This window comes from Antechinus flavipes, chromosome 5, assembly GCF_016432865.1.
Source record: "Antechinus flavipes isolate AdamAnt ecotype Samford, QLD, Australia chromosome 5, AdamAnt_v2, whole genome shotgun sequence".
Lineage (NCBI taxonomy): Eukaryota > Metazoa > Chordata > Mammalia > Dasyuromorphia > Dasyuridae > Antechinus > Antechinus flavipes.
This window is the reverse complement of record NC_067402.1, coordinates 31,812,616-31,822,786: the sequence shown is the minus strand read 5'-3', so window position 1 is coordinate 31,822,786 and position 10,171 is coordinate 31,812,616. Positions and strand designations below refer to the sequence as shown.

Sequence of the window (10,171 nt, the reverse complement as noted above, 5' to 3'; positions counted from 1 at the left end):
TTGTTAATGCTGTAAAATTACCCATGCATATAACTTGTAAATAAAAAGCCATAATAATAAAGAAAAGAAAGAAAGAAAGAAAGAAAGAAAGAAAGAAAGAAAGAAAGAAAGAAAGAAAGAAAGAAGGAAGGAAGGAAGGAAGGAAGGAAGGAAGGAAGGAAGGAAGGAAGGAAGGAAGGAAGGAAGGAAGGAAGGAAAGAAAGAAAGAAAGAAAGAAAGAAAGAAAGAAAGAAAGAAAAAGAAAGAAAGAAAGAAAGAAAGAAAGAAAGAAAGAAAGAAACTGGTGTTGGTAGAGGAGAAGTTTAGAGCATGGCATGGAGTAAGAAGAGCTTGAAGGAGCATGGAAGGTGAGTGAAAATGGCAGATTGAGAGAAAGTTCTGTCTTTAGAGAGGGAGTGATTCTGTCTCATGACATTGGGCAATTATCACTTTGGGAACTTCTAGTACTTTGCGGGAAGAAGGGGAGGATGTAGCTGGACGAGATAAAAGACAGGCATTTGATGGTAACTTTCTAACTGTTTCTTCTTCCCTCTATCCTTCATACAGCTGCCAAAAATTTTTTTCTAAGGAACAAGTCAAATCAAAACATGTCACTCCCCGGGGGGAAAATACAACCAACCCCTTGCCTTTTCAATACAATATTGTTGGTCAGAGCAATGTTATTATAGGTTATACCTGTATATATTTTTGCCTGATAAAATTATTTTTTGAGTATTTTAAAATAAACTCCACCACACCTATTGATCTTATCGATGGTATCAATGCTAGTAGTCTTTCCAATGATGTAGCTCCCATCCCCTTCACCCTTACTTACCCTGTATCAATCTTATTTATATCTTTCAGTAGACTCAACACAAGAGCCCATCACGGTGCAAAGAACCTTCCTTGACTTAATTGGACATCATATTATAATGTCTGTAGAAGAAAATGGAGTACTGGGACTATTCTTACAGAGACTACAAGTAACCAAAGAAAATGGTCTCCCTTTCCACTTTGCTCCTTTGCTTCTCTGATGATTTAATCAATTAGCTACACCCAGTTAATAACTAGCTTGGTTTTTGTCCAATGGAGAAAATATTAAAACAGTAGAGAAAATATCCTCTAGAACATCTACATAAATTCAAGATTCATTGCAAGACAAAGCAAATTCCAACTAACCCTTAATTAAACAGAGAACCCTGTGGATTACGGAGAAAACATGGAGCTATAATAAAATGTTCTTGAATTGTTCAAGAGAAAATAATTATTTTGAAAACAAGTTAAAAGAGATATGGATTATTAACTTGAGATACTGAAATCATTTATGTTTATTTTGACAATTACATTTCAAAATAATTATTTTCCTTTGTATTTCTCTGTGTTTTATTACATTCATCTAAAAACATGATTCTCAGATGGGCTTCACCAGGATGCTAAAGAGGTGTAGAATCAGTACATGTCCTTTCTCTGCTACCTTATTTATGTAGTTTATATGTCATAAGGTCAATCATAACAATCCAGAACACTCAGGAAAATTCCCAACATTGAGGTAAATGTCTGTCTCTCGGCTTATATTTATCTCTTGCTATTGAGTCACTTCAGTCATGATGCCATTTGGGATTTTCTTGGCAGATACTGGAATGGTTTACCATTTCCTTCTCCAGATGATTTTACAGATGAGGAAACTGAGGTGAACAGGGTTAAGTAACTTGTCCACGATCATCCAACCAGTAAGTCTTTGAGGTTAGATTTGAACTCAGGTTTTCCTGACTCCAGGCCCAGTGCTTTATCCACTGCACCATCTAGCTGCTCTCTATATTTATGACTAAACAACCCTTAAATTCCTTGTGGTTGAAGAAAAAATTCAGGTTAGCAGAAGTGTTGTGTAAAGAAACAAGGATACTAGGCCAGTGTCTGTTGACAGATATTGGGGAGGGATGAATCTAGCGAAGGAAAAGACTTTTTTTCTTGGACTCCCCTCAATCTTTGAAGACATTAGGAGCAAGTGGTGGTTTCAGCCTCCATGTACTACTCTGAGATGCCTATAGGAAGTGCTCTTCCTGGATCTCTCCTTTCTCAGGGCTCAGGAGTCTGTTTTTTTTTTTTTTTTTTTTTTCTGTTGCCCCAGTGCTGCTGGATTCTTTGGGTCTCACTTCCTGTCCTCAACCTTTGTGTCTGGATTTCTTTTTGCCTGTCTCTGTCTCCCTTTCTCTAGCTTTCTATCTCCCTCTGCTCTCCTCTGCAGAGCCCTTTTGGCTTGACTGAACCTTATTTTTCCTGGCTCACCACTGAAATTCTGGCATCCAAACTGGATTGCTATTTTAAATAAAGCCCACAAGGCATGACTAAGTTTCTTCAGTCAATCTCAACACACTTTCTGTTGCATCTAAGTGAACTGCCTTTGATTGACTGTTTTAATGGAGATGTCTCAGTTTTATTCAAACCCACTTTATACATATGAATAGCAATGGAATATGCAAGCTGTTTCTTAGTCTTCCTATGTGGTCAGACCATTTTTTCCCCCAGTGTTATCTAACTACCATATTATATTGAAAGCTACTCATCTGATCTTAGTGAACAGGAAATATTAGAACTGGGGTTTTTTTCCCTACTGTGCCATATACTCTGGTGATTTTGCATATACTTAGTTGTGTGAAAGTGCGCCGTGCTGAGCTTTCTATGGCCATCAGAGAGCAGTGCTCTTCATTCCTTAGTTTCTCTTGTTTCTATAGGACACCACTGATTTGTTATCAAGGGATAGGTGGATTGTAGATTTATTGAATCAGAAATTAGCTCTGAGCCTCCATGACTAGCAAACCTTCACTCTTTCTTTGTATTTGCTATATTTAAATGATCTTTAGTTGTACAATATCATTAAGACTGGAGATGACTCTCCATAGAAGTAGACAAACTTGATTGGAGATTGTTTAATATCTACTTAGAGCATAAAATCAATGAACAAATGAATTGTACATAATAAAAGGAAACCATGCATAATAAATCCTCCATCAAGAGGCTATAAATCTGCTAGTTCTTCTAAACTCCAGAAAGCCCCTTTGGACAGTACAAAAATTGATTCAAAATTTCCAGATTACACGATAAAATGAAGGACTGGATATTTTCTCTAAACTCTCAGAAATTCCCCCAAATAGAAATTATGTACAAAAGGTAAAGCAGTTGCAGATATCTCAACAGGCAAACACCAAGAAGCTGATTAAGACAATGATCTGATGAATTAAGAAGGGCATCCCACTAGTTGAGCAGACAATGGAAGGGAAGAAGCACCTTCTGGGTCAGGGTTAACACTTTTTATCCCTAACGCACATACCCCCTCCCACCACTGACCCTCATCCTCATTGGCTGAGGATCTTAGATTCTAAATGCAGGAATTACCCAAAAAGTTGAACTTGACCAATAAATACATAGTTGCCCATATTTGACTGAAATAGGGAGAAAATGATGTCATGGGTGGATAGCAGGAAGGGGACTAAGGTATGTCCTTGGATCAATGCTCAAAGTCCTTCAGGCCTACTCAAACTCTGAAGTAGATGAAGCCTTACTCGATTTTCACAACTGTCTTGAAAGATCTCACCTCATCTTGTTTATATATATATGAGAAAATTGTTCAGAATTTCCAAATATAGAAAACAATGTCAATTTAAAGAACCCACAAATCAACTCCAGGGAGGGGGAAAAACTGTTGTAAACTTAATATGCATAACTACATAGAATTAAATTTAATTCTTCCGATTTCAGAAACTGCTTCAACCCAGGAGCTTCAGGAAATGATTACAGTTGAGCTTATTTTCCAACTGATCGTCCTCTTTGAAGAGAATAAGAGGCCCACTTGATGCTTAACTCATGTTTGACATTGTACCCGTCTAGACAAAGAGGCAGAAACTAGGGGACCATCGTGGGCCTAGATCAGGGGAAATAACTTGGGATCTGGAAGGACCTGAGAAAAGTCTAAGTTGCCATTGCAAGTGATAGACTTGGTCTTGACTGTCTTGTCCTGTTAAGAGTGACTAAATCTCATCTGGCCATAGCTAGTCCATGAGAGAGCAGGTTAATTAAACTCTGTAGCTATCCTTGGAAGAGAAGGCTATCCACCATCATCATCAGTTCTGGCTTCTCTTGCTCTCTAACCTGGTCTTCAACACAACAGCTCTGTCTCAGGTTTTCCTCTTCCTCACTTTCTGTCACCAGTCTAACCAAATCTGCATCATTCTATGTTAAAGTAAAGGAAGAGCAGATGGAGCAAGAGGAGCCCTACTTGTGCATCTTTTATACAGTGTCTCTGTCAGACTTCCTTATTGCAATTTTTACACCCCCCCCCCACTCCTCCTTTGGATCTCCACTGCCTTCAGCTTTAATTCTTTACAAATTATAGTGTTTGCGACTGATAGCACAATAGTTCTCTAGAGATTCTTAGCCATATGAAGTTACTGGAAGTCTATTGGTATGGCTATCTCCTTGGTGTGGATGGTATATGAACGGGCACGCTGGTGCTGTGATGCTCAATCTAGTGTGTACTGGCACACCCAGCCTATGTTCTATGCTTACTGATGGAAATTTCCCATAGGCAATCAGCCTACTGATTTAATTCCGGGTCAAGCTCACTGCTCATTTTTAACATCTGGCCAGGATGAACTAGTTCTACGTGTTGTCAATTCACCTGTAGAATATCTTCTAGACAACAGATCTTCTTGATCCACATCTTTTTTCTTACATGGATTTTCATGCCACATTATTTAAAAACTTCCTCAGACTGATTAGAAATCTCATTTAAAATGCCTTTGCCATAATCAACTAGGCTGCAAACTCAATGTGAACAACCACTAACCAAAATCTGGGTTCTAAATCAGCTCTACTGGGCACTAACTATATGGCTCTGGACAAGTTATTTAATCTCTGAGTTTATTCCTCTTTAAAGTTAGGGGATTAGACTGGATACTTTTTAAAGTGTCTTGTTTAACTTTAAATTTAATTAATTAAATTAAATTTAAATTTAAATCCAGGAAGTGGGAGAAAGGAGATATTCAATAGTATACACACACACACACACACACACACACACACACACACACACACACTTAATTTAGTCTTTGATTCATGACCAAAGCAGACACAAAGTCAGGGTATAGGACTAGGAAACTAGGAAAGCTGACAGTTGATATAACCAGAATATTGGCCTTTCCAGATAAATTAAATTTCTGAAAAGATACATTTATAAGAGATTGGATCAGTGTACCAGAAAACTTGATATTCTTAGATTCACAAAGTCCACTTCCCATCATCCCATCCTCTCTCTCTCTCCCCTCTCTCTGTGTATATATGTGTCTGTTTCTGTCTCTCTCTCTCTCCTCAAAACTGTCTCCTCCTCCTCCTTCTCTCTCTCCCTCTTCCCCCCCTCCCTTTCCTTCCCTTTGTCTTTCTTTCTCCCTGTATCTGTTTCTCTAAGTCTCTCTCCCATTCTTATTACTGGCCTAAGTTCTCAAGCTCTCCTTCTCCAAATACATGTTCACAATAGAGCCAATTGTAAAATGGTTAAAGAAAACACTGGATATACTCTGTATTTCAGACATTAAGGATCCAATTAGATTTAAGCAATATTGGAAGAGCAGGAGTGTTTAGAGCTCTGGTCTTAGAATCGTGAAAACTTAAGTTCAAATCCTCCCTCTGACACTAATTATGCAACCACAATTGATTCCCTTCATTTTTTGCTAAGTTTCATGTAAATTTCTCTAAATGACAACCCATTTCCCAGATCCGTATCAGATGGAATCATTTTTCTATCTGAATTTCCCAAACAGATGAAATCACAGATCTGAACCCCCAGCGAACAAATAAGCAAAAAGAATGTTTACAAACAATAATTGTAAAAGTTGAGGTTTCAGCTCTTAGTTGATGTAGAACAGAGTTATATTTAGCATTCATTTAAGGCATATCTCTTTGGATATCACAGTGACTCTGGTACAGGCTGTTACTGTTTCTGTGAAAGCTGGCTCCTGCATGAGCTAAGTGGGTCTGTAGCACAGCAAATGAAGTGGGTGGTTTGCTGACAGCTCTTATAAATACCCCAGTATTTATTTAATGGAAGAAACACACAGAAGGAACATACAATGCAGTAAAGGCTGGAACACAACTTTACTCCATTCATGCCCTCAGCCCAGCACTGTGACTGCTCTGTCCAGGGAACTCCCTTTGGGGCCAGCTGTAGCTTTGTGCCAAGAAGGACACCTGCCCAGCTTTCTGAGGAGGGAAGAGAATGGGAATAATGAAGCTTTTGTAAAAGACCAATGAGTTGTTTTAGCAGAACTTTTTTCTGACAAATATTCAGACATTTTAAAAATGAATTGAACGAAAGTCTACTTTCCTCTCTTTGGAGAATTGCCTGAATGTTCCCGGGTTAGGGAGATGTACCCCACAAACAGGCCTTCCCATAATCCTGTTTAAGACTCCACAGAAGAACAAGGCAGAAACACTTAGGATCGTCTCAGCAAAGAACCTGAGAGTTTTTACAACTTTGGAGGAAGTGTTTGGAGACTGGAGGAATAGGAAAAAACATTGAATTTGAAGTCAGATGATGGAGGTTGATAGTCTAGTTTGTTAAGTGATAGTGGTTAAACCACATTGATTTTCTGGCCCTCATTCATAGGATATCATGATCTCCAATGATGTACATGGCTATTTATCTGTGTCTGTCCATTAGAGACATCTCTTACCTATGTCCTTCAAAGAATTTGCCACAGAAAAATGATCCAATGCCCTGGGTCTGTAACAGTGGCAAATGTAGACTATCCGACAATCCACTGATTGACTCAAACTCACCATATGAATAATTCATTGTTTTTTTTCCTAGTCATAACATTTCTCCAGATGCTTTGGTTGTTATATACCACAGCTTGCGCATGTCCACTCTGTGCATCTTTCCAAGCTGTTATTACCTTCCTAGTGCCCACTGGTAGCAACATAAGTAACTTACAGGAGAGCATGAATGAAATTAGGAAAGGAGTAAGGCTGGTCACATGGTGAAAGCCACGAATAATGGATAAACATTTTCGATATCCCAGTAGTGCCTGTGATCTGTACAACATGTTTCATCACTTATTCTTTGGGACCATCATTGGCTTTTCAATTACTCAGAATTTCTCTTCCTTTTCAGGAAGGAAGAAAACAAGCATTGATTAACCCCCTGCTATGTGCCAGACGTGGCACTCAACACTTCCTAACTATTATTTCATTTGATCTCCACAACAACCCTGGGAGTTGGATGCTTTTATTATTATCCCTATTTTACAGTTGAGGCAACTGAAGCAGATAGAAATTAAGTGATTTTCCCAGGGTCACATAGTTAGAAAGTACATGAGGCTAGATTTGAACTAAGATCTTCCTTACTCCAGACCTAGTGCTCTATCTATAGAGCCACCATTTGCTTCTTATTGAGTTCTTAAATGTCAATCAATCAATAAACATTTATTAAGTACCTACTATGTGCCAGACACAAACACTGGAGATTTTTTTTTGTTTTAAAGAACCAAAAAATAGTTTATATCCTCAAGGAATTTACAAGATGCAAATAAACACATACAAAGTGAATTATACACAAAATAAATAGGAAATACTGAAACAGAAAAAGGGAAAGCACTGGAATTAAGAGGGCTTGGAGGAAGGCTACCTTTAGGAGACAGGATTTTAGTTGAAACTTAAAGGAAATCAGGGAGGTCAGTAGTGGGAGTGAAAGAAGAAATGCATTTCAGGCAAGGGGATGAGCCAAAACAAATGCCCAGAGCCCAGAGCATGTATTATTTTGGCTTTTTTTTTTTTTTTTTAATTTCACCCTGCCTCAGTCCAACCAATCTTTTCATGTTTCTTTTTAGTCCTTATCTATATCCTTTCTTACCACACAGAAAAATTCCACCATTTCCATAGAGTCCAGCTTCTCCAGTCATTCCCCAAATGATAAGCAGCCACTTTGTTTCCATTTTTTTTTTTTTTTCTATAACATGATGGGCCCTCATGATTATTCTGGAGTCTACTGGCTCTTTATTTCTGTTCCTATGAGGTCATCTAATCTATCACTTTTACTCCCCAATTATTTTTTTAGAAATGATCAAAATGAAGTTCAGAGTATTTAAGAGGCCTGTCTAAAGTCAGAGAGATAATCATTGGCAAGACTGGGATTCAAGGAAACCAAAAACCAGAGATTTTAGATAGTAAATAAAGTTATGGATCTAAAGATGGATACAACCTCAAAAATCACATATACCAACTCCTTCATTTTACATTTAGGAAACTGAGGCCAGAGGGATAAAGTGACTTAAGATTATAGAGGTAATAAAAATAATAATAATAATACCGTAACTTTTATATAGCACTTAACTATGTGCCAGGAACTGTGCTAAATGCTGGAGAAGACCTAAGATTCAAATGCAGTTCAAATTCTTAGTTTCTTCTATTTTTTCCCAAAGATTTGGTCATTTAAGTCAAAGCTTAAAACTTAAACTGTGAGCAGCTCACAACCCCATATGGGGTTGTATAATTAAATGTGGGGGTCTCACAAATTTTGACAAGGGTATCAAATAATCCACCAAGATGGCTTCTATAAAACAAGCACATTCATCTCGTTAGTATGCAAATTTGCTTTTATCTTTAATAAATGGTAAGATTATATGTATACAAAGAATTTTTAAAAATAAATTTATTGGGGCAGCTAAATGGCACAGTAAATAGAACACTAATCTGCTCTCAGATATTTAACATTTAGTTGCTGTGTGATCCTGGGCAAATCACTTAACCCTAATTGCCTCACCAAAAAAATAAAATAAAATAAATTTCTTTATGATTTGTTATCAGTTAATGTTTGATTTGTTTTTATATATCTATATACCCAGGTTTTTATATATCTACATTTTATATATCTATATCTATATATTTTATTTTATATATCTATATATCCAGTTTTGCATAAAGATTTCTCAGGCAGAAAAGGTTTTTGAGTGGGAAAAGTTTAAGAAGCCCTGATCAGATTGCAAGCACAAATCAGAAGTTTAGAACGTAGGAGTGAGCTTGGGCCCAAAATCAGGTTTCCCTCTATTATAAGTTTTGGGGTAAGTGACTGGAGACAGATGGGGCTGGTCTCTCTGCAGAGCTAACTTTGAGTGGTTAGACAAAGACGCTGGAAGGCAGAAATACAGGGAAAATGTAAGTCTTTGGGGAATAAGTAAATATGATTTTCACTGGATAACAGGACAGAAAGATAAAGTGAAAAGAGAATGGAGCCAATTAAGGGACAAAATGGATCAGGGAGGACAATTTGTTGGATGCTTGGGAAGATGGTTGAAATCTCTGTCTATGACATAAGGTATCCATATGTATCCCAGGATTTCCTTATCTACAATCTGCATTACTATGTATTTTTACTTGGTTTTTTTTGATCAACTATGCTGAACTCTTAAAGAGGCCAAGCCTTAATTGGAAAGTCACCATTTTAGTGCATGACATAGTGGGAAGAAAGGGAAATGTGGACATAGAAGGGGAAAAACTCTTTGCTGTCTTTACAAGAATTGGAAATGCCTTCTTACTTGTCATGAATTTAATATAATCAATGAATTTGAGGGTCAGAAGAAACCCTAACTACCATGTAGTCCAACATATTCAGAATAGGATTTTCACTAAAACATAATTGATCATCTGGTCTCTCCTTGGAGACCTGCAAAAGGGAAATTGTCCCACTAGTTTTCATGTGCCATGTTTTCCATTTTTTAAAAAATTAAATAGTGTTTCATACCCATCAGATTGATTACAATTATAGCAGAGGAAAATGACAAATGTTGGAGGATATGTTAAAAAAAAAAAATTGGGACGCTAATATATTGTTGGTGGAACTGTGAACTGCTCCAATCGTTTTGGAGAACAAATATGGATGCATGTCCAAAGAGTTACAAAATTGTGTACACCCTTTGACCTAGCAGATCACTAGTAGGTTATCAGGGGGAAAGGAAAAAAATCTATATGCTCTCAAATATTTATAGCAGCTTTCTTTGCGTTAGCAAAGAACTGGAAAATTAAGGGATGCTCATTAATTGGGGAATGATTAAACAAGTTATGGTAAATGATTGTGATGGAATACTACTGAGCTATAAAAAATAATGATCTGGTTGATTTTAGGGGAAAAGACAAGAAATTATTG

General features: G+C 37.3%; 1 protein-coding gene across 1 annotated transcript in view; it reads left to right on the top strand.

The window, feature by feature from the left end:
- Positions 1-309: 309 nt before the first annotated feature.
- KAT2B (lysine acetyltransferase 2B) overlaps positions 310-10,171 on the top strand; it is a 130,660-nt gene continuing 120,798 nt past the window's right edge. The window contains exon 1 of the mRNA XM_051962338.1: positions 310-347. Coding sequence (XP_051818298.1) covers positions 310-347 — 38 coding nt within the window. The remainder of the gene's footprint in view (positions 348-10,171) is intronic.